Source organism: Daphnia pulicaria, chromosome 1 (genome assembly GCF_021234035.1).
Source record: "Daphnia pulicaria isolate SC F1-1A chromosome 1, SC_F0-13Bv2, whole genome shotgun sequence".
Taxonomy (NCBI): Eukaryota; Metazoa; Arthropoda; class Branchiopoda; order Diplostraca; family Daphniidae; genus Daphnia; species Daphnia pulicaria.
In genome coordinates this window covers 13028875-13052547 of record NC_060913.1, presented here as the reverse complement: position 1 = coordinate 13052547, position 23673 = coordinate 13028875, and the positions used below count along the sequence as shown (strand labels likewise).

The 23673-nt window shown below is 47.7% G+C and overlaps 1 protein-coding gene and 1 long non-coding RNA gene across 3 annotated transcripts in view; both read left to right on the top strand.

The window, feature by feature from the left end:
• The window catches only part of LOC124330932 (sodium channel protein 60E-like), a 32662-nt gene extending 11692 nt beyond the window's left edge, over positions 1-20970 (top strand). For both annotated transcript variants that reach the window (XM_046788759.1, XM_046788760.1), the window contains 18 exons: positions 6507-6715; positions 10043-10263; positions 12146-12326; positions 12658-12735; positions 12826-13105; positions 13218-14753; positions 14828-14998; positions 15109-15408; positions 15503-15628; positions 15707-16810; positions 16893-17159; positions 17227-17418; positions 17497-17785; positions 17890-18083; positions 18170-18865; positions 18947-19086; positions 19184-19586; positions 19673-20970. In XM_046788759.1, coding sequence (XP_046644715.1) covers positions 6507-6715; positions 10043-10263; positions 12146-12326; positions 12658-12735; positions 12826-13105; positions 13218-14753; positions 14828-14998; positions 15109-15408; positions 15503-15628; positions 15707-16810; positions 16893-17159; positions 17227-17418; positions 17497-17785; positions 17890-18083; positions 18170-18865; positions 18947-19086; positions 19184-19586; positions 19673-19960 — 6675 coding nt within the window. In that variant the 3' untranslated portion in view covers positions 19961-20970. The remainder of the gene's footprint in view (positions 1-6506; positions 6716-10042; positions 10264-12145; positions 12327-12657; positions 12736-12825; positions 13106-13217; positions 14754-14827; positions 14999-15108; positions 15409-15502; positions 15629-15706; positions 16811-16892; positions 17160-17226; positions 17419-17496; positions 17786-17889; positions 18084-18169; positions 18866-18946; positions 19087-19183; positions 19587-19672) is intronic.
• LOC124337859 overlaps positions 1-23673 on the top strand; it is a 639313-nt gene that overhangs the window by 113810 nt on the left and 501830 nt on the right. The window lies entirely within an intron of this gene.

Sequence of the window (23673 nt, the reverse complement as noted above, 5' to 3'; positions counted from 1 at the left end):
CCACCACCACCCAACCCCCCGGGGGGCGAACCCGGCCTACAGCGCTACGTATTTAGTCGTCCTCCTCCTCTTCCGTATGTGTAGTAGTACACATACCATTAGGTGATCTATAAAGAAACGGATGTGCAACCGAATCGGAGCATAAATAAAGCCCCAGCAAATGATGCTCGCCTCGCTATTAGAATCTGCCGTTGCGTCTAGTCTTTTTCTTCCTTTTTATTTTTGTTGTTTACGTTGGACTCCATGATTTCTTTCTATTGATTATATAATCTCTTATAGCGAGCGACTCGATGGTCTGAATCCAATTATATCCAATGTAAGACCGTCCAACTTCCTCCTATAAAAACTCCTCAGTGTGGCAACTTTACGGGATTTTCTTTTTTCTTTCAATTTTCTTCAAAAGTTTTACGGCTTAAATGGATAGCGCAAATGAGTGTCGGTATTGTTTTTCAAGTATTCAACTGTATTTCGTTTGATTCGGATCTTGTTTTGAGCTTTTATTTTATTTTAAATCGCTGTGCGTTTATAGAGTCAAAGCCTCGGGAGTTCTTTTTATCGATTGTTGTTTGGGCTCGGCTTTTTTTTTTTTTCGAAACTTTTATTTTATTGCGTTCACTTTTGTTGTTTTATTCTTCTGTTTGCTGTGGGCGGATGATTGATCCAGAAATAGGGAGTTTTATATTACATGAGAGCCGAGATGCGGAGTCATTTTGATGAAACGCCGGAGCTGATGACCGCCGACTTTCTAGTACGAAACGTGGTTGAATGGCGGATTTGATTTTGTTTCATGTTTTCTATTGTTTCCATACATCCTTTTGATGCTGCGGATAACCAGAAATTTCCCCTCCAGGGCAGCTACCAGGGCAGCGAGTGGGTGTCGTGATGATGACTGTCAACTCTGCAGGACCAGGGCAAAAGAATCCACTACCGCAAAGTCGGGACATGTTTTGAATAGCGTAGAGCTTTTCCTATAGCTTCTTCTTTATGGACGTCGTGCGGTGCAAGTTGTTTGTGTGTTGGTATTTCAAGTCTTGTTCCCCCCCCCCTCCCCTTTTAGTGATCCTGCCAGTAGAGGGACTCAAAAAACCTAATATGGACTCAACAACGTGCGCAGTTTTATTGGTTGTCTCTCTGGACTGCTCTTTTTCGTCGACGACACTTTGGGCGGATGCAAAGTGCATAACTGCAGTGCTCCCCGGCATAACGACGGTGACATTGTGCCAGTAGTAAAAAAAAAAAAAAAAAAATAAGAAAAAAGGTTTTTCTGTAGGAGCCAGTCGTCTGCTACACATTTTTGAAGATGGGCGACTAGAGATATTTCGAGTGTCGTAACAATAATCAGAATATAATGAAGCTTAGACATTTCACGGCGTCTTAAACCTGCAACTTACAACCTGGCCGTCGAATTTCGATTTTATTTCCAAGTCGCTGAATAGTTGGGTGGTGAGTTTCCAATCGTGTTACACAATAGGCTCTCTTGCTCCTGCAGTGAATAGTGTTGCTGTTTTCTCTCCCATTGTTTATGGATGGTGGTGGTCGCGGTTCAATAGGTCTACGGCACAGCAACAGCAGCAGCAGCAGACATTGAAAGACCAGTCGGCTGCTGCTGCCTATCGATTTCTTTGGCTGCTCGTTGTGGCCCTGGGTCTCCCTTTTTCTCTTCTCTTTTTGTATATTGTTGTTGTTGCAACTTATCGAACGACGTGGAAAACAAAACAAGACGAGAGACTCTCTCTATAAGACGACGTTGGAGAATTCAACAATTCGGTCGAGTGACTCTGCTGCTGCTGTAGGGGAAAGGAATTGGCACCTCATGCCCGGGCTCGATTCAATGCCTCCCCCTCCCACGGCCTATACATAGTGTGTGCTTGTCATTATTGTTATAGACTCTTACACATTGTCGATCCTGCACGCTGGCAAGTCGCTCTGTAATGGGAACCGGTGAGAAAAAGAATAAAAAAAAGACGATCACCATTGGCCAGGAGGTGTTGGTGGATGGGACTCGACTGCTGGTGTGACACGACTACAACCCAGTAGCAGATGGATCGTGATGGATGATCCCCGTATCGTGGGTCCCTCTTATGGATCTGTTGAGCAACAACAACAACGATGGCGATTGTAATGGGCTGCAATGTACTCTAAGACCGTTCCGTGTATAACGCGAAGCCGGTGCAATTGCCTCTGCCGGCCTTGTCGAGATAGAGACTCGTGCCCAGTCGGATTAGATGGCTAATACAAGAGGAGATGTAGCCTATTACCAACAGTGGGGGGGAAGCAACTCTTTTTACTGTTTTGTTTTGGCCATTATTTTAGAAGCGAATCAAATGACGAGAATGAGATTATTTTGATGCCGTTTGGTCAAGTGACCAATCAGTAGAGCTGGAGAGATCGTAGCCGGTCGTCCAGCACGCGTCTACTTGAAATCACTCCCGTCTTATTTCGGATGCTATGTAAGCTCGCAATTGGGATACCCCCCACCCTCTTTTGTGTATCGCGTTCATCATCTGATTAGCCTTGCAGGCAGAGTTGAAGGCTCTAATGTCGTTAGTCATTCTCGACTTGATGCCGTGTGGCAGCCGCTGGACAGCCCGGCAGCCAGTAGGAAAGGGGGGGGGGGGGTGGAGGGGAACTTGATGCAATTGAAATGACCCGACTTGTGCACTTCATCTTCATCCGAGAAGAATCAGATCCCTCCCCCTCTCCCAATTTTCTGTTGTAGAGGCCACGCCCAAATTGCTCCTCTTAAGAGATAATGGCTATCATGTTGTTTCAAGCAGTTTGGACGCTAAATGTGTCGCAGAGGCGGATAAGTTGGAAGGAGTCGCCTCCTCCTCCTCTTTCTTATAGAGTCCGATGCTCTTGTTTATCCCTCATGTGTCTCTGCTCCCCCCAGTTGTTATATAGTGAGGAGGGGGAGACACTTTGGGTGGCGTCAGTAAATCGTTTGCTTTTCTTTTATTCACGCTCGCTCACGTCCCTCTCTTCTACCAGCATTAAAGAGCCATGGCGTAAGTAGCCTGTCCTATCTCTCTTATAACTCTTCTTCTTCTTTTCTTCATCTCCCTCTTCCTATTCAACAGAGCACTGCACAGACAGGGGGGGGGGGGGGGGGGAGCTCTCTCCAACTCTTCGAGAGAGAGAGATCGACCATTTCGTGAAAAGTGAGGGACCCCAAAACGGGAGCATTTTCTCTCTCTTTTTTCGGCTCCTGTTCCTTTTTCTTTTCTTACCACTGGACCGTTATTGAATAATGCAAAGAGCACGTATGTACACACACGGGTGCATAGATAGACTCGACAGCTTTCAAGGGCTCCTGGGCCAGCCTTTTAGTTTGATAATACAGCTATAGGAAGTGGCCCTATCTATCTGTCTAATAGCTCCTCCTCCTCCTCCTCCCCTCTACAACAACTGAAATTCGTTTCTTTCTTTCTTTTTTTTGGTGGGGGGTTTCTTTCAATATGTGCAGATTCCGCAGCTTGGCATAGACTGCTCTAGTGATTTTGGGGCCGTCTCCCATGTTTGCCCATGTCCGGCATGTTCATGCCCCCGCAGGCAAACTATACACGGAAATAAGAGACAAGTTAGTTTATTTGAAAATGGATCGGTTCAATTTGCTATTACGCGTGGTCGTCAGACTAAAATATACTTTGCCGGCAGTTTCCTCTTTGCTCTGCTGGGCAAGTCGGCCCGGCTATTGGACAGGGGTGGGATTTCTGAGATAGCTTTTATTGTTATTATTCCGGCAGGTCGTCTTAATGCTGAGATAGGAGCGCGCCGGATTCTATTTGATCCACCGTAACCTTTTACGTAACCGAGTTAGACTTTCGGACATTGTAGCAGCAGCAGCAGCAGCTCTACTTGTAGTTTAGACGATTTGATACTCGTACGGCAAGGCCGTCTCTTCTCGGCTACTCTGGACAGGTCCGTGACACCCGAAATCTCAATTGAGAAGCCGGCCCCATTTTCTGGGATCTATCCATCGCAGTCAAATAAGACCTTTTGCGGCGCAGGAGATTGTCGGCAGATATCTAAGTGAAAACGGGGTGGATGAGAGCTGTTTTCAACATTAGACTATCATTCTTCGGCCGGTCACATCAGTCCGGGAGATCGGTTTTCGGATATTGCAAATGCTGGAGTCGGTGCTGGAGTCGCGTGGTGTAAAGGATATACATCCCCTCAAATCCGGCCGGCAATATCTTCTCATTTTCAAACAGCTGCTGCTGCTGTCTTCATATCAGTCAATCCCGATGTCTTGACTCCGCCCCTTTTTCTGGCTTACAGATCTGCTTACCGGCCTGATATATAAATTAGACGGACTCAATCCTGATTGACCGGCTACCCTGCGATCTGTCTTTGATGTCATAGCGATTTAACAATACCAGCGCAAATGGACAACACACACAGTCAATTCGAAACTTGTTCCCCCCTTTTATTTTTTGGTTGTCATTGTGGATTACATTTTGCAAGCGGCTCGCTGTTGCTGTAGTAGTCACGTTCTTTGTTTTATCCGCTTGTCAATCGATATCCGGAATAATGGCCAATATCTAATAGCCTTTTACCGGATGTAGTACTTTACGGGGGGCCGGCCCGAAATCCAAGTTTTTACAACAGTCCCGGCCATAAAACGATAGATGATGACACTGTTATCCAAGTGGCCATGTTTTAAAGGCCAATTTTATCCTTCCCCTTTTCATCACCAGAAGAAAATCCTTTTGTTATATATATCGTATGTTGTTGTTGTTGCTGCTACTCGATTGTAATTTGCGTTGTAGATGTAAATAGCTGCTGATGGCTCGTTCATGGTTGGCTTGTTTGTTTGTTTGCATTGGCTCCCGTATTCTTTTCCTCCCCCTCTCTGGTTTTGGGTTCTTCAGCCTCCCATTTCAATCAATCAGTCGAGTGTTGCTGCTCCACTCTGCTGCTCTTGAACGCCCGGTGAGGAAAAAAGGAGAGGAACCGACAGGAGCTCATTGCCTTTAGTCTATAGACTTTAATAGCCTAGTGTAGTAGATGTATAGGACGACGAGTCAAGGAGTCGAGAATAGGAGGCCGTGCCATATCCCTGGCGTCCGGTTGTTTTTAATGAGCCGATGATCCGCTCTTGCACCACCACCACGGCCATATGGCGTCATCAACAATGCCCGCCCTCCCCTCCTATACACCGCCCCGCGCATATTTGCCCCCCTCCATGTCTTGTGTGTGTGTGTATATTTCTTTTATGTGTATGACCATCAATTCCTCAATCCCTTCAGTCTCAACAGCGTTTTCACAATGACGCCGTGGAGAATTCTATTGTTGGATCCTTGCCTTTTCTTCCCATCTCTGCCCGGCTGCTTCCCTCCCCCCCCCCCAACCTGTCCCTGCCCAGTCAACCCAGTCTGGTGCACACAACAGTCGCAGCATTGGCATGACAATAATAAGCGCGCCAAACATCAAGTCGGAATATGACTTGGCTGGTCGGACGTCCATTCTAGTCTGTATAATACCGTTGGCCGCTATTATTTCCGACTCTCTCTTTTTTTTTTCTTTTTCTCCTGCGCTCCGTGAAGGACCCTAACACTGGACGATAACGACGTGCCACCGTATCGACCCCCCTCCCCCCTCTGGCCCCGTCTAGTTAGTCGGAACTTGCATCCGACTGTCGAAATAAAAAAGATTAACCTCGACGTCATCGGCACGTGTAGGCGGACAACAGACGCTAGTTAATAAACATCAACAAACGGCCAAAGGATCGGGTTCCTCTCCTTTCACGTCCAGCCTGGACGGTGGATCTATAGACACATGCCGCTTCCCTATTTTTTAGAAACGGATAGAGTAGGTTGAAGATACATCAGATTGGCCAGATCTTTTTTATCAGCTGTTTCTCTGACGCTTTGATGAGGTCGTCTGGTCCCAGCCTCAAGGGGAGGTCAATCCTTTTGTCGGACGAGTGGGCACATTCCATCATTTGGTGGTGTTGTTGTTCCCGCCACCTCATCCGCCCTGGCCTGTTGTTGTTGTTGTTGTATATATTTTTCGGTTGGTGTCTTTATCAGTGTGTGTGTGTGTAGTAGGAGCCGCTCGTCGATGGACTGGTGATGATGGCGAATAAGTCGATGATGTGACAGGGTTCGGTGCTGAGGAGGCACTCCGTTTCCGACGCGCAAGTCCGTGAATGGCGGGCAGAAGCGGGTCTAACGTGATTTGCTACAGCTGTTGCAGTTGCTCCTACTGCAATGCGGGACATTCTTGTTAGATATCCTGTGGATGAGATAGACAGACACTACAGACGGACAAGCGGACGGGATGAATAGGCCAAAGCCTCACTGCCTCTCTGCCTCTTATATGCATATAGATATGCAATTGACTTTGACGCTATGATGAACAACAGAAACCAATACTGGGCGCTGGCCCGTGATCAATATAATAGATAGATACGATTGAAATAGATTTCCACTTTTCTTGTATTTGAATGAGATGATATTGAATGTGAATTGTAATTGGGATATTGATTTATATTATGACAGACGTTTGTGGTGGTGTCTAACCGATTCCGGAAGAATTACATCCATCGCTTCTCTGCGTCTCGATCCTGCTTCCTGTTTTCGCCGTGGAATCCGCTCCGGCGTATCGCCATTTACCTGTCGACACATCCGTATTTTGATTACGTCGTCATGACGACCATCCTGCTCAACTGCATCTTCCTGGCCATGACGGAACCCGTAGAACAGGCCGAGTAAGTCCATTTTCTTCCATCTTTTATGCCTTTTTTTTTCTTCTTCCTTTGTATGTGTGTGTCTGTGTGTGCGTACTCCCAATCAATCAATCGAATAATTCAGCACTTTTTCTTTCCGCGGGGGTTTTCTTTTTATTTTCGGCCGTTGTTTTTCATCACGACACGCACGCTGTGCAAGTGCAACTGCTACGTGCTGGAGGGGCTGAAAGAAGGAAGATTCGCCTCTTCTTCTTCTTCTTCTTTTGCCCGTTGATCAAAAGGATCAAGGATCAAGCCCAACACACACATAGCGCAGCGAGAGAAAGAGAGAGAGAGAAAGACTAAAAGGTCAAAAAGGCGAGAGTGTACAGCCCCCGTGATGGGATAGGAAATGATATAAGAGAAGTCTGTGAGGCAAGAAAGGGAGGGATTACAACGAGCCGTGAAACTCTTTTGGCTCGGTGAAACAAACGGGGGGGGGGGAACACATGCATTCATTATTAATATACGTTCAGTCTCGCTACGTAGTACAGCGGGGAGTGAACGGGAGTGAACGGGAAGGGAGCAAACAAGAGGCAAAACATGCAGCAGCACTCCAAAACAAGGAAGGGAGGAAAGAAATAATGCTCCATTTTTTACGAGCGTTGCTCCTTTGTTTCCCAGCAGCAGTCTCCTTCCTTTAGTTAGAGAGAGAGAGAGACATCAGGAGCAATTTGAAGCTCCCGCCAATTTAACGCTGAAATTGTCTTTATTGCCATCCGCTAATAGGCATCTATGGCAGCAGCAACAGCAGCAGCAGCCTTCTACACCACTTTGCCATCTAGCTCCCTGGCTGTGGTTCGTTCGCTGTATGATGTACACACAATATCCAAAATACTAATAGGCTCTCATGATTGCCGCCCTCATTAATTTTTTGATTCCATTTCGGCCCCGGCTTTTTGTGTCGTCCCACTTTCTAGACTGCATCTAACCTTATTAGACGCCGAGTCAACGTCAGATATGTGATGACGTCGTCGCTCACATCTGACAGGAGCAACACGCTCACTTTTGGGGGTGATAATTGGGTTGAGAGCTTTGAGCTTGGCCACCGCGTCGAGTGTTGGCAATGACAATCAAAGGGGAAACTGACTCTTGCACATGACTGCTGGCCCGTTTTGTGACATTTGACTGCGTCGCTAATCAATGCAACTGGAATAGGAAAGAGTTTTCTTTTCGTATGGATTGCAAGGACGGCACTTTTTTAGGAGATGCTGTAGTTATTCAGGAGTTGCTGCTAGGATCTGGCGTCGACGATGGCCGTCCTGGCTCTATCATATACAAGGCTCTCTCCTGATATACTCCGCCACTGCCGCCGCTATCCTGTAATGCAGCCGTGGATGAAGCCGGCGGTGGTATACGACTTTTGAGCTTTGAGCTTTGAGCTGTTGGTTATAGACGCCCCCGCCCATCACGAACGACGACGCGACTGGCGGTGTGTGTAGCAGCTCCTTCTTCTTTTCTCTAGTCATAATATCAGGCTCCTTTTCCTTTTCCTTTTATTTCCTTCCAGCTTTGCCATTGTGTAAATATATAGGCTAAACTATATAACAGGTTCAAAGCAGAGACGATTGAAGAGAGAGAGAGAGAGAGAGAGAGAGCTGCATTGATTGTATGTTTGTGTTGTGTTCTGTTTTGTGTTGCGGCTTTTCAACTTTTCGCCGGGCCGACCGAACAAAAGAGCGAAAGGCGGCGGAAACTTGAACGTTGGCTCCACACTCACACACTGCCAAGGCCAGCCAGTCCCGCGTTGCGAAACGTTCAACATCTCCTAGCTCCCGTTTGCAAATGCCTTTAGCCCGGGCATCAACTGGGGAGCAACGTAGTACATTCCGATCCAATATGCTCTGCATCTCTGCCTTCAATTCCTCCCCACCCCAGCGTCTACTGCTGTACTCGTAATATATACGGCGACCGGCAAAAGTCGTTGGTTTGTTTGGTTAGTCGTCGTGAATTCAGGAATTGGTCCCCCGCTCTCTCCTCCTTGCAGCTATAGAGTGCCGTGTTCACTAGACATAATAATAGAAATATCTATAGTATTGATTTAACTGTCCGCCGCCACCGCCGCCGCCGCCGCCACACCACAACACCAACGGGCTGGGACGCAACCCTTTGGCCTTCCCTTTCTTCCTTCTGCTCTTTTTGACTGCATGCAGCAAACGGATGAAAAAAGCCCCAACACACACAGACACACAACGGATGGAATGGCGTTCCACCGGTATATAACAAACGATCCGCAACTGTGTGTGTGTGTGTGCCTTTCTCGGTCCACTTGTTTCCCCGCTATTGCAGACAAACACAAAAAGAGATGAGAGCATTCCGAGAATCTGCACATGTCTGTATAAATATCACAGTCGTAATCACTTTCCTATCTCAATATTTTCTCTTGAGCTTCACTCTCTCTCAGACTGTGAGTGTGTGTACCTTGGAGAAATTTCATTCTGGCGTTCCGTGTGCGTGGGCCGTCGATCAATTGAATTCCAATGCGCTTGCTGCAGTGCAACAACAACAACAACATCATACATAAAACCCAAACGGAAAAGGTTGAAAACATTCCGCGGTCCTCTTCCTTGTCTTTTTCCCCCGTCATCAAATAAAATGAGAAACAAAAAACGGAAGTGAAAAGTCAACGTCCGGTGACAAAGCCGAAAATAGCGACGGACGACATCGTGTCAACCGGGCGACTGCCGTACCGGTCGTGCAGTCGCCAAAAGAGTGTGTCTTGAATTTATTTATTGACCCTCGGCTGGCGCTGCCCTTTTTGCCGCTGGGGCCATTAGATCGCTTGGCGTAGGAAGGCTCCGAGCGAAGGGTGAAGCAACAACTGAAGCAAAAACAAAAAGAGCAACAACTTTTTTTTACTTTTTTTATTTTGAAGTGTTGGAAAACAAAAACCTTCTGATCCCGCGGCAGACGAGAAAGAACCCCCCTTCCCCTTGTAACCAGAGACAAAAGGCTCAAAATGAATGAATTGTTACGACCAAGAGATGGGGAGTCCCCCCCCCCCCCCATCAATGTGGAGTGGATTGCACGTAGTGCGGGCGAAATTTCGGGTCTCATCAACGCTGATGGACGATGCGCGTCACTCTCGTATTTGTTCCGCCTGATTTTGCAGGACAACATGACGTCAATTCAGTCATCTGACTTGTCATTTCGACACACATACACTTACCCTGATGGATCTGTGCCATCAGTAATAGTTCTCCTCCCCTCTCTCTTGTCCGCTCGGAATGAATGAACCTATACGGAATGGTGATTGATTGGCTTCTTTATTAATTGTTTGACTTTTGGCTTTTTGTGTGCACTGGATAGGTACGTGTTCCTGGGCATCTACTCGTGTGAAATGGTGATCAAAGCCGTGGCCAAAGGACTGGTCCTTGACCGTCTGACGTATTTGCGCAGTCCTTGGAATTGGTTGGACTTTGTCGTCATTCTCTCCGGCTACGCCACTTTGGCCGTCGAGATCGGCAATCTCGCCGGATTGCGAACCTTCCGCGTACTCCGGGCACTCAAAACCGTTTCCATCATCCCAGGTATAGTGTATAGTAGTATATTTAATAGTATAGAACAACCGTAAGTATTTTTCCTTGTTTTTCTCGCCCTTGCACTACGTAATTATTAATTAATATATCGCCCAGCTAGAGTGGCTCTTATGTACTAACCATAAAGTGTAATGTGCTGGTATTACCTTTGGCGCGGCTGGAGCGCCAGCGTCTGTTGTTATTAGCTCCTTGCTTCTTCATCCATTTGGAGGCTGCGTTGGATTCATCATCTTCTGGACTACCGTAGTAGTATAGACCATGTTCTAATAAGCTGCTTATATTCGTCGTAATGTATGCCTGTCGTACATGTGCCAACATTATTGGCCGTTAGCTCGGCGCATCATCTGTTATCTCGCATTTCATTTCCCCCGGAATCCCGTCTTTCTTTCTTCGTTTTCTCTGCCATCTCGCGATCAGTTTGGCATCCAATCGATAATCGGCAAAGCTCCTTTTTTCTTTTCTTTTCTTCTTCTTCTTTTCTTTTAAACGTGACACACTACGGCCATCCATCCATCCATCCATTTTGTGCAGCGACTAACAGTTGTGCTCTGCTGCGTACAATATCGCTGGACGGGATTTGGTTTTTCCTTTTTTGATTTCATCCATTATTCGATCCAGCGACTTGTGCGTTGGGATTGATTAAAGAAGTGGAACTCGAACGACTTATTTGTCTCTTCTCTCCCGTCATCGTTGACTGGCCAACGTCGATTATAATCTGTTTCGACTGCGTGTTGAGGCTCTGGCGCACGAAAAAAACAAAACAAAAAGCTCGGATGGCTGGAAACACTTTTGGGGGGGGGTTTTGCTGCCGTTCTTATTCCGCCTCGGAGAATCGACAATCAAGTGGACGCGAGGAGTCAGCCATCAATATTCTCTTCATTGATAATTCCTCGGGTCCCTCTGATTCTTTTGTCGCCGGAATTAGGAGGAGCTGAGAGGAATAAAAACAATTCCTCTTGATCAAAAAACGAGACCCTGAGAAATTGATCCGCCTCTAGACTTTCATCCATCCATGACTTTTCTTCTTCTTCTTCTTATTTGGTTTCCATCGAATCCGTCCAATGCAGAAGAAGAAGAAGAAGAAGAAGAAGGTAGTGGCGAAGGCTGGGGATTTCACGCGGCATTGGATTTGGCGGGTGACGGCGGGTATTTGGGCGTGTCGAAATTGGAGGGAGAAGAAGCGCGTGCGAATCTGAGAGAATGGAGATAATGAAACGAAACGAAGCGAAAGAAAAAGGGGGAAAAGACAAAAAAGAAAACAGGAGCGCATCACGCGGCCGCAGGAGTTTGAATAGTCAGCGGCACGAAAAATAAAACAAAACAAGAAAACCTTATATACCCCTGGTGGTGGTGGTCTCTCGGCGTGATGCAACCGTTCCCACGAAACAAACGAGGAAAGCCAAAGGCAAGGGGCCAATCCCGCCCGTCGCGCAAAAGTCAAAAAAGAAACAAGCGAGAACCGCCCGCGTGCAGCACGGAATAACAATCCAATCAAAGATCAAACGAGTGGCGAGTGTCGCAAGTGAAAAAGGAGAAAGTGAAAAGGAAGAAAGAAAGAAAAGGCAAGAAATAAAACTCGCTATAGTGTGCTGCTGCCAGCAATAACAATCAATGACGAGGTAGAGACTTCCTCGCTGCTGGAAAGTAAAAAAAAAAAAGTAAAAAAATTAAATCGACGGTTCTCGTTGAAATTCCCGCCGTCGCCCAATATATTTATTTATTCGTTGAACTGTAAAAATGGGGCGCGATAAATCAAACAGCTTCGTCGCCGTCGTGTGCGCCGATCGATTGATCTGCTGTGCAGCGGTTGAAAAAACACATTTCTTTTTTTTTGTCCGTGTTGTTGATGTTGTTGTTGTTGTTGTCTGAACAGGTTTACGCACCATCATCAACGCTTTGCTCAAAGCCATGCGCCAGTTAATGGAAGTCATGATGCTGATCGTCTTCTGCCTCAGCGTGCTGGCCCTTTTCGCCCTGCAAGTGTTCATGGGCGAGTTGCGGAACAAGTGCATTCGTCAGTGGGACCCCAACACCACAGAGCTCGACTGGCACACGTAATTATTAATCCGCCTCTCTCTCTCGTAGTCTTCTTCTTTCTCTATTTAGGATATAACGGACAGATAATGGGGGGTGCCAACAAAAGGCCCCAGATTGTGAAGGCGCCAGCCATTCAACGGGGCGCCGCCGCGCATTGTATGGCCCAAATGATTTGGGCGGGCTCCTAGAAAATAATCAAAAAATAAAAATTTACATTTCATAATGGAAAGAAGGGGTCTAGACAGTCAATTAAATTGGCGGGCCATTTGAAAAACCCTGTCAGAAAATGATGTACGAATTTGATCTTTGAATGGCGGCTGTTGTTGACATTTTGATATCCGGCGTTAGGTGGATCCGAGAGGAGGACAACTGGCTGAGGGAGGAAACGGGCAGCTTCCGGTTGTGCGGTAATTTAACGGGCACATGGTAAGTGACCAACCACCACCACCCTCGGTTCGTCCTGGACTGTGGACTTGATGCTAATCCCGTTTTTATTGTGTTGGTGTGTTCGTTCAGGCACTGCCCGTCTGACCACGTTTGTTTGCCCGGGCTGGGCAACAACCCCAACTTTGGTTACACCAACTTTGACACGTTCCCCTGGTCCATGTTGACCACTTTCCAGCTGATCACGCTCGACTATTGGGAAAACATTTACAACATGGTGTTGGCCGCTTGCGGGCCGTACACGATCGTCTTCTTCATGATCGTCGTCTTCTTTGGCGCCTTTTATCTCATCAACCTCATGCTGGCCGTCGTTGCCATGAGCTACGACGACGAAGCCGGATCAAACAATCAGGTACGTGCACAACTTTTTTTCAATCTATTTGCGTGAGCCGGAATTCAGGATGTGTAGACGATGATGGATCTCTCAACTTTGCCACACTCCCGTGGGAAAAAAAAAAAAACAGGAGAAAACCAAAATGCTGACAGACTACCGGGAGGAATCGACGTTCAGTTTCGATCCTGGTAAACTTCCGCTCGTCCTGCTGGAGAAGGGGCACCATGCGGATCAGGCCCGTCAGAAGAAAGCCCGGATGGATGCCAGAATGTTGGCGAACCGCAATCATCTGTCGGGATTGGCCGGAGTGATGGACGAAGAGGAGCAATCGCCTCCGCGCCAACATCCTCACGTGGCCGACCTGGTCTGGGCCCTAGCCAAAAGTGAAGCTGCCAAACTGGAAGCTGCCAAACGGGACGCCTCCTGCCACAAACTGGACGCAGCATCAGGTGACGGTCCGCCGCTCGCCATCTCGCCGTCGGTTCACTCTGCCACGGCGCCACTGCCATTTAAGGAGATCCTCAAGGTGAAACCCCTGCCGACTCCTAGCGGACCTCACGAGCGTCGTCTGCTGCCCGTCATGGCTTCCGTCAGCAAAGACGAGGAGGAAATGGGTTTCAGCCTGGACATTGCCGAACTCTCCAAATGTCAACATCAGCAGCAGCAGCAGCTGGGACTGGATTGCTGTTACGACACGACCAACCCCATAAAAGAGTGTGACAGCGATCCCTTGGGAGGGAGTTGCGTACTGTTCCAGTCGACCCATTTCGCCAGTTCGTTCAACACGGACGTCGGCTACTCGTCGGAGACGTCCAGGGCGCCCAGTTACCCGAGTTCGGTCGTTTTCAAACGGCGAACGTACACAACCAACAAGAGCATTTCGCAGAATTATTCCAGTCTGACGGAGAGCATCGGGAGCCAACCGGCCTGTGACCTGGCGACGCTCGACGGCGGCCTAATCGACCACAGGTCTCCGGCGACCAATAAACCGGCGTCGTTGAACAGCAACAGCTCGGATCCACGTCGACTCTCGTACAAACGAGCCTGCGATCCTGAGAAAAGATTTTCACTGGGTTTGGATTCCATGACGAGACTGTCGGCCTGCGACTCGGCCCAGGATCTGAGCCTCAACAGCGCCGTGGGTGTCACCATGGGCGAGCATGTATTGGCTCCTGGCGCCACCGCTCCTAGGGAAGATCCTAGGCGGAAGGGTAAAGAAGAACGGCGGTTGCACAAGTCGAGGCAGGCCAGCGAGGATCCTTCGTGTACGTCTTCGACTTCGTCGGTCCACGGCCAGCACCAGTACGTGACCGAGGGCACGGATACGGACGATCGATGGCTCAAACGTCGACAGAGTTACCAAAAATCATCAAAGGGCAACAACAACCACCGGATGAATAGCCACCACCACCATCATCCTCATCATAATCAGACGCATATGCCGGAGGACAGTTCCAGCCAAACTAATCCGTCACGTCTAATGGTCACTCTGGAATTCTGTCTGGCCGCCATGCGGTGCGTCCGTTCTCTGCTCCAGCGAATCATCGCCAGCCCCTGGATAGATTTCGTCATCACCATCAGCATCGTGTTGAACACGGCCTTTTTGGCCGCCGAGCATCACGGAATGAGTCCCGACGTCAAACACGTCCTCGACGTCGGCAACAAGGTAAGGCCTCACACTCAGACTAATTTTTTAAAAAAGGAAATGAATCAATAACAGTTGGATATTTTTGCTTACAGGTTTTCACTTCCGTCTTCACGACCGAGTGCATCCTGAAAATGGGGGCCACGGGCACGGATTTCTTCCGCAACGGCTGGAACGTTTTCGACTTTGTGATCGTCCTGGCCTCGCTCGTCGATCTCGGCCTCGAGATTGTCAACGGCCTCTCCGTTCTGCGCGGCATGCGATTGGTCAGTGATCTTTTTTTTTTCTTTTTGATTAAATTTGCATATCCGTTGATCGATGGCTCACACGTTGGCGCTGAAATGTTGGCCTGATTTGCATTTGGGAAACGTAACAGATGCGGGTCTTGCGATTGGCTCAATCCTGGACGACGATGAGGGTCTTACTTTCCATCATCTTGTCTTCACTCGGGGCGTTGGCCAATTTGACTTTTGTCTTGGCCATCGTTGTCTACATCTTCGCCGTCATTGGCATGCAACTTTTCGGACGGGATTACACGCCCGAGAATTTCTACCCGGATCCGGTGCCCCGGTGGAACTTTAAGGATTTCTTCCACTCTTTCATGATGATCTTCCGGATTCTGTGCGGAGAGTGGGCCGAGCCACTCTGGGATTGCATGCGAGCCGAGAGGAAATATGTAAAAATCCCAATTTCCATTTTCACTTCACGCGATTGATCAATCTGGACATCATTTTCCTCTTATTGTATGTGTCTGTCTGTGTGTGCCGCAGGGCTCGGAAATTTGTTTCTCCATCTTCCTGCCGGCACTGGTCATGGGCAACTTTCTCGTCCTCAATCTCTTCTTGGCCTTGTTACTCAACAGCTTCAGCTGCGAGGAACTCAAATCACGAAAAGAGGTAGGAAATGCGTCCGCTTTTATATTTATTTTTGCTCTTATTTATTATTTTTGATCGCCAATCAATGTCGTGTGTCAGGAAATCAACGAGGATTCCAAACTGGTGGAAGGTTTGCGGAAGATCCGCATCATCGCCAAAGCCACTCGAACGCTGGTCAATTTGAATTCATTTGAACGCAGCGAAAGTGTGGCCAGCAAAAGGATCCAGGCGACCAGCCGGTCGCCCAGCTGCGGGGCTCTGAGTCACAACAAACTGACGACTCCCAACGCTAACCTCAACCTGTCACCATCCAGGGCCCGGAGTGCAGCGGGTGGAGCCGTCAGTTTGGCCTGCAGTTTCGACGACAGTGCCAGTGTCCAGCTCCGATCCGTTTACGGGTCCGCCGAGCACCAACCGCCTCCAGCGCGTCCCGTTTGGCAGTCGGAAACCAAATTAGAGGTCACTGTGGACCAGCCGCTTTATGTCCTGCCGGAACAAAAGGATTCCAACAACATTCCAGATCAGCAGCAGGAGCCGACGGACGCCAGCATTCACGAACAACATCACCACCACCACAGCGGCGGAGCGGACAACATCGCCGACTGGAGCATTTTGATCCCGACCGTGTTGGAAGTGGTGCCGCCCATCGAAGCGGCCAAATTGGCGAGGGAAGACACGCATTCGGTGGTGCTGTCCGGCCAGGAAGAGATGCCAGAAGATCCTCCGGATTGCATCCCCCAGTCGATCCACGAAAAGTGTTGCTGCTGTTGGGAGAATGCCGGATGCAGTTTCTTCGCCGATCCGCTGTGCAGACGATGGCAGGCGGGCCGTACGGCTCTCCTTCAGGTGGTGAAGCATCCGGCCTTCGAGTGGTCGATCCTGATCCTGATCTTCGGCTCGAGCATCACCCTTTGCTTTGAGGATATCTACTTGGAGGAGAACCCCTACCTGATGAGCATCCTGCGCTGGACCAATATGGCCTTTGCCATCCTCTTTGCCCTGGAGATGATCATCAAGTGGTTCGCCCTCGGTCTCAAGTATTACTTCTCTTCCGTCTGGACGGCCCTGGATTTCGTCATCGTGACAGTGTCCGTCATCAGCGTGGCCGTCGAGGACTCGGCCAACTTGTCTGCTCTTCGATCACTCAGGACGCTGAGGGCCCTGAGGCCGCTGCGGGCCATTTCCCGATGGCAAGGAATGAAGGTAAACGATTTGTTTCTTTATATCTCATTTTGCCCCCCTGCAACTCAATTGTTGTTGTTGTTTTTGTTGTTGACTGGATCAGATTGTCGTCAATGCGCTCATGTTCGCCATTCCGGCCATCTTCAACGTGCTGCTGGTCTGTCTGGTCTTTTGGCTCGTCTTCTCCATCCTGGGCGTCCAGCTCTTTGGTGGCAAGTTCTACAAGTGCATCGACGACGAAACGGGCGAGCGCTATTCACCACAGGTGATCGACACCAAGGCCGACTGCTTGAGCCGCAACTTGACGTGGACAAATTCGCCCATTCATTTCGACCACGTCGGCCACGCCTATTTGGCACTTTTCCAAGTGGTAAGTCTCTTCCATTGAAATTTCGATTCCAGATTGCGAGCGTCGGTTGACTTTTGAATTGGGCCAGGCGACGTTTGAGGGTTGGATGGAGATCATGGCCGACGCTGTCGACGTCCGTGGCGTCGATTTGCAGCCGTCGTACGAAGCCAACTTGTGGGCGTATCTCTACTTTGTCGTCTTTATCGTCTGCGGCGCCTTCTTCACGCTCAACCTCTTCATTGGTGTCATCATCGACAACTTCAACATGCTCAAGAAAAGGGTCAGTCCGGCTTATTTGTTTAAAATTCCATTGTGAGCCGGTGGAAATATGAAAATATTCAATGATTGACGATTATAGTACGAGGGTGGAGTGCTGGAAATGTTCTTGACGGAGAGCCAGAAGCATTACTACACGGCCATGAAGAAACTGGGCCGGAAGAAGCCGCGCAAGATGATCCGGCGTCCCATGAATCCTTATCTGGCCCTCTTTTACGACATTGCCATGTCGAGACGGTTTGAGATCGCCATCTTCATCATGATCTTCCTCAACATGGTCGTCATGGGCGTCGAGCATTACGGCCAGCCGCCCGTTTTCACTTTCATCTTGGAGTTGTGCAACGCTCTTTTCACCACCATGTTCGCCCTGGGTACGTCATATCGCTTAATTGTTTGTTTCTTTTTGTTTTGTTTGGTCTGTCCTGAATGTGACGCAACGTCTAACACACACACACGTTTGACACGGAAAACACAGAGGCGGTCGTCAAGATGATTGGACTGCGACATCACTACTTTACGTTGCCATGGAACCTATTTGATTTGTGCCTGGTGTCGTGCTCGATCGTCGGCCTCATTATGGAGGATGTCCTCAACGAGTTCCCCATTTCGCCGACGTTGCTCCGAGTCGTCCGTGTCTTCCGGCTCGGCCGCGTTCTCCGTCTCGTCAAGGTAGGCACACACCCCACAGAGCTCTGACAAATTGGCTGCTCGGCCTTCTTTTCTAACCAAGTTTGTTGATTGTGTGTGGGCACAAGGCGGCAAAGGGAATCCGCAAACTCCTGTTCGCTTTGATCGTTTCCCTGCCGGCCCTGTTCAACATTGGCGCCCTGCTGGCCCTCATCACCTTCATTTACGCCATCATCGGCATGGCCTTGTTTGGTCACGTCGTTCATTCGGGCGCCCTCAACGAAATGATCAACTTTGAGACGTTTGGCCGCAGCATGTTGCTCCTCTTCCGGCTGATGACGGGCGCCGGATGGAACGACATCCTCAATCCGCTGCTCATTCAGCCGCCGTATTGCGACATCACGTACCACAATTTGCCCTACGGCAATTGCGGCAGCCCCATCCTGGCCACCCTCTACTTGGTGTCGTTTATCGTCCTCTCGTCGATGATCGTCATCAACATGTACATCGCCGTCCTGCTGGAGAACTTTAACCAGGCCCATCACGAGGAGGAGCTGGGACTCGGCGAGGAGGATCTGGAGCGCTTTTACGCCAAATGGTCGCGATTCGATCCTTACGCCACCCAGTTTATCGCTTTCGGCGAGCTCTCGGATTTCGTGGCTAGTCTCGATCCGCCGCTGGGCATCTCCCGCCCCAACATGGCCGCACTCGTCAATTTGGACATTTTGATCGCCAGCGGCGATCGCCTACACTGCCTCGACATCCTTCACGCTCTCACGCGCCGGGTACTCGGCGACGTCGAGGACACGGAACATTTCCGCAAAGTATTTTATTTTTATTTCGCTCTACTTTTCTCTCCCTCTGCAATGGCAATTTAATTAAATTGTTTGTTTTGTTATTTTTAGCTTCAAGAACAAATGGACGAAAAGTTCAAGAAACAATTTCCCAATCGTCGTGAACTGGAAATTGTTTCGTCGACTGCCAAGTGGAAACAGCGAGACACGGCCGCCCGCGTCATTCAACGAGCCTATCAACTTTACTTGAGGTAATTTATATCACGCCATTATTTGGTCAACGAGATTATAGTTTTTTTTTCAAAATTTCTTTTTGTTTGTTTGTGTGCGTGTCGTGGCCGTTTAAAGACGCAAGTTGCTGGCCAGGAAGAGACAGGAAGAGATGAGGGGACACGTTCAAACCCAAACTTCCTTTTCGAACGATTCGACCGATTCGTCGTTTGCGTACGAGCCGGATCGGCTGTCGTTGCGTTCCGTCCTTAATCGAATGTCCAGTCTCTTCCACACTTACCTGGGCGGTGGCGGAGGTCTGAGTCGTCAGAGCAGCCGCCGTGGCGACACGCCCAGTCCCATCGGATCAGTGGCATCCGCCGGCGGTCAAATGTCGCGACAGAGTTCGACCCGCCATCGCGTCGGATCCGGCAGCCATCCGCCCAAAAGTCGCCCCCACAGCACCTTACTAGACGTCTTCGTGCCGGGTTCCAGACGTTCCAGCATTTGGTCCCTCGGGACAATGGTCGTCTCTGCGCAGGTAAAAGTTTCTTTTTTTCCCCCGTTCATCCCCAATGGAGACGCTATTCATCCAAATTGACATGTCGATTTGAAACAAATAAAAAGGTTCACAACGAATGTCCGAATGGTCAAAATCACCAACCGCAGACGACGAGTTGCACCAACCGACGGGGCTCTGTGACAAGTCCGCCGGACAGCAACGGCGGTGGCATCACGCTGCGCTACAGCGAAGTTTTCCCGACTCAATTGTCTACGTCGTCGTCGTCGACGGTGAACGGAGAAAACGGCGGCGCCTTTCTGACGCCGCCGCTACCTGCCACGCCGCTGCAGCAGCGATCCGATGTGATAGTGAAATTAACAGCCGCAAGTTTGGACTCGGATTTGAATATGTAAATGTGTGTAACTTCAAAAAGAAAAAAGACAAAAAAAGAGAAAAGAAAAGAATTGTAGGAAGTTGATGTAAATGTTAAATTGTTCCCCCAGCTCCCAAATAGAAAGGTTGGTACATATATATATCTTAGGGCAATTGATGCAACTGTTCTTTGTTGTTATTCTCCTCTCGTGTACAGCGTAAATAACAAATGATGGCCTCTAAAAAAAAAAAAGAAGAAAGTAGTTCAATAATGGATGCAAACCAAAAGGCGAAAAGTCAATCACACATTTTCAATCTCTTTTCTCTTCTGCTCTCTCTCTAGCTCTCTTTTCTCTCTCTCTCGATTTATCTCGATTGATCCTCCTTTTGATTTAATCAACTCATCTTCATATTCTATTTACATACTCTTTGTTGCATCACATCATCTAAATAACTTCCTTTTAACTCTCTTTACTTTATCGGAGATCTACTGTAACTCTTAAACTCTGCCGAATTTCCCCCCTTTTTTTTAGTTTCCCAATTTGTAGATTCATTTCGACGACGACGGCGAACGAATAACGAATATTTAAATATAAGAATGATGGCGCCAGTGGACATTTTTCTTGGCATTTTGAGTTAACCAGGGTCGTCCCCCCTGCTGTTTGTGTGTGTGTGTTGACATGTCAAACTTTAATACTTCCATTCTTTTTAACAAGAGAAAAGATTTCCAGATCAACACACAATTTCAGCGTATACAATTGATGATATACAGCGGCAGCGGCAGTCAATTCATTAATAATCGATTGTTAATAATCATTCATTTGTTATTTCTCCTCCTCCTCCTTGATTAGAAGATAATTGGCGGGCGATGCAATTTGCTTGTTGATGTTGTTGTTGTTTGTTATTATTTCTAGGTAAAATTCCAAATTCTCAACACAATAAAATGATGATAGCGGTGCTGTGTGTGTGCGTGAGTGTATCTACTTGTGTATGTGTGTTGCTGCTGCTGCTGCGCGCGCTCGGGAGGAAATCAATACAATCGTAGGCCTTTGCGCATCGTGCGTTTATTTTAGCGGCCGTTTTTTTTCCTCCCCGTCCATAAAAATTGCTGTTATGCATACGTCACAGTCTCTTACGGAATACGGCGACCACACCCACTTGCCGATGTCAATATTTAAAAAGACTCTCGAGACCATCGTCAACATTATTCACGGTACCAATCTAATGTTTTGGCTTTTGACTCACGTTTCTTTCCTGCGACAGAAACAATTATTTGATGACGCTGGTGAAAGGCCTATCAAATCGGTTACGAGCCCTTGTTTGTTGGCTGGGAGATGAGGCGCCGCATATCAAAGTTGATTATATGCTGGACATGTTCGCGACTTTGAATTGCCGTTTAAACAACGGGAATGGGCCAGTTTGAGACGGTTCCGATGATTTTGAACAAGTTTGATCGAGTCTTTAGCTATCAAGTTCATACATATGCAGTTGCAATCAAATGTTATAACGTAAAAACACATCCTTAAAAAAAAAGTGGCCCCCCCCCCCCAGTTAAGAGAGAGGCGCTGTTATTACATAACATCTTCAACGAAGACCGAGTAGTCTAAAGCATCATCGTAAACATGGAAGCATCTTGTCAGCATAGCGTCCATCGGGACTTAAATTTTCCTAGCTCGACCGAGTTTTCAGACGGGCAGAATGTACACTACGTTAGCTGATGATAGCCGGGTAGCATGCACGCAAATATAATTTTATCCGTCTTCCTTTTTCTCTCTTGATTCTCATCTTCTTTTGGGGTTTTTGGCCAATGAGCATCTGCAAATAGCAGGACAGAGCAAGTGCAGCAGGGCAATCCTCTCGAGTCTTGATGACGCACTTTCTCTCTAAATTCTATGTAGAAGAAAACCCATTATTGTTCATGGCTGTGGCTCCTGCACACGACGACAAACAAGTAAAACTGTATTGACGCAATCGAACTTCAAAGCAGCTGGATCTCTTTTATTTTCAGTCCATTATGTAGTACCGGCAGATAGTTACGGGAAGGAACTGCTGATGATGATCAGTTTCCTTTGGGTGGCGTTTGTCTCGACCCGAAAAAAAAGTCCCAACAAGAGTCCAATTACCATTGAGATGCAAGGAAGAGAAGAGGGTTAGGTTTTTATGATAAACAAGACTCAGTCCTTTTACTTCGAAATGCGCACAAGTGCGTAGACGTAATAGACTGCAGGAGACACACATCGGCTTGAAAGTTGGCGCAATTGTTCATTCGCAAGAGTATCACTAGTTTCTTTTCTTAAATCGAATGTTCAATAGCGGCTGCTGCTCCTGTCGTCGTCGTCGTCGGCCGAGCTGCATATACAAACAAAAAGGAAAAGGAAAAAAAAAAAACTCTCCAGTCCATATGCTCTTGAGCTAATGAGGTTGTGATGTGGCAATAAAGCGGCCAGACGTCCCTATCCGCCCGTTTTCTTCGTTCCCTCGTTTTCTTTTCAAAAAGACTACTCCGCAGGCAACAATTGCGCCGGAGAGGACTTCATCTTCTTCTTTTACATGTATAGCTAGCTAGCTAGCTCTATTTTTCTCTTTTTTTAGCGAAAAATGTTTCCAACATAAAAGAGATGTCTGTTGGCCGGCGAATATTACATTTTCAATGTCTTTTTCACGTGTTTACTAACATCAGACGAGTCGGATCAATATTCTCATCAACTGTTTTATGCTGCTATTTCCGCTCTTTGCAGTTTTTGGATAACGTTGGTTTTCTAATTAAGGTCAGATGAATTATTTGATTCGCCCGTAGCATACAAATGCCGGGATTCTCTTGGTCGGCATTCATCCCCCGACACACGAGCCGCGGTTTCATCATTTCGGTCGGAATCTTATTTTTTGGATTTTGAGCCGGCACGGAGAACATCAGCTGCCATCTTTCGGCTGCCAACGCCGTTGCTGCTGAGAAGATCGTGACGAAATCCGGATGCGTTTTCACACAAACTCCTCGGCAGTAATTATTATCGGATTAGCTGCCTGCAAGTTGGCTGGCTACTAGTTAGGTGCCCACGAAAAGTGACCCATTATTGCTCCTTCTACTGCAGAGATATGACCAATTTAGTTGCTGGTTTCACCGTTGCTTGAGCCAAATTGTGTTACGCAACTTGTAACAAGATAAGCAAAATATTTGCTGACTTTCTACGGATTTTTTTAAAAGGATCAGAAAATGGCCAAATATTTACATTTACACACATCTTTCGGTTGATATTAGTAGACTAGGCAACGGGGCTACCAGATGTAGAACGCGACTGATTTTTCCGCTTCAACATGTATTGAGTGAATTATTAAGCGCAGGTAAAATTAGGTGCTGATGTAATGCGTCAAACGATCCTGTCATACTGATATACTATTGCGATGTATGGAAATAAATGTTGATTCATGGAAATCAAGTTTTCATTGCGGAATATAATTACAAATCAATTTTTCATTCGTCGGTAAAAAATTTCGATTTTCCTCCTACACGTCGGATGAAATGGACAATCGCGTTGTCCATTATAAATTCATTTTTGATTCCCCAATTTAAACTTTGTTAGATTGAACTGGCATAAGGTCTCGTTACATCCAAATAAGTTTTTTATCTGATTTATCTAGAGTCTAGACTTGTACCTTTATCTGAATCGAGTTCGAGGCGGATTTCCCCATCGGAATTTTTTAATTGGTAGGTATAAAGCTGCCACCTATCAATTGAAATTGAAACTAGCAAGGAAAA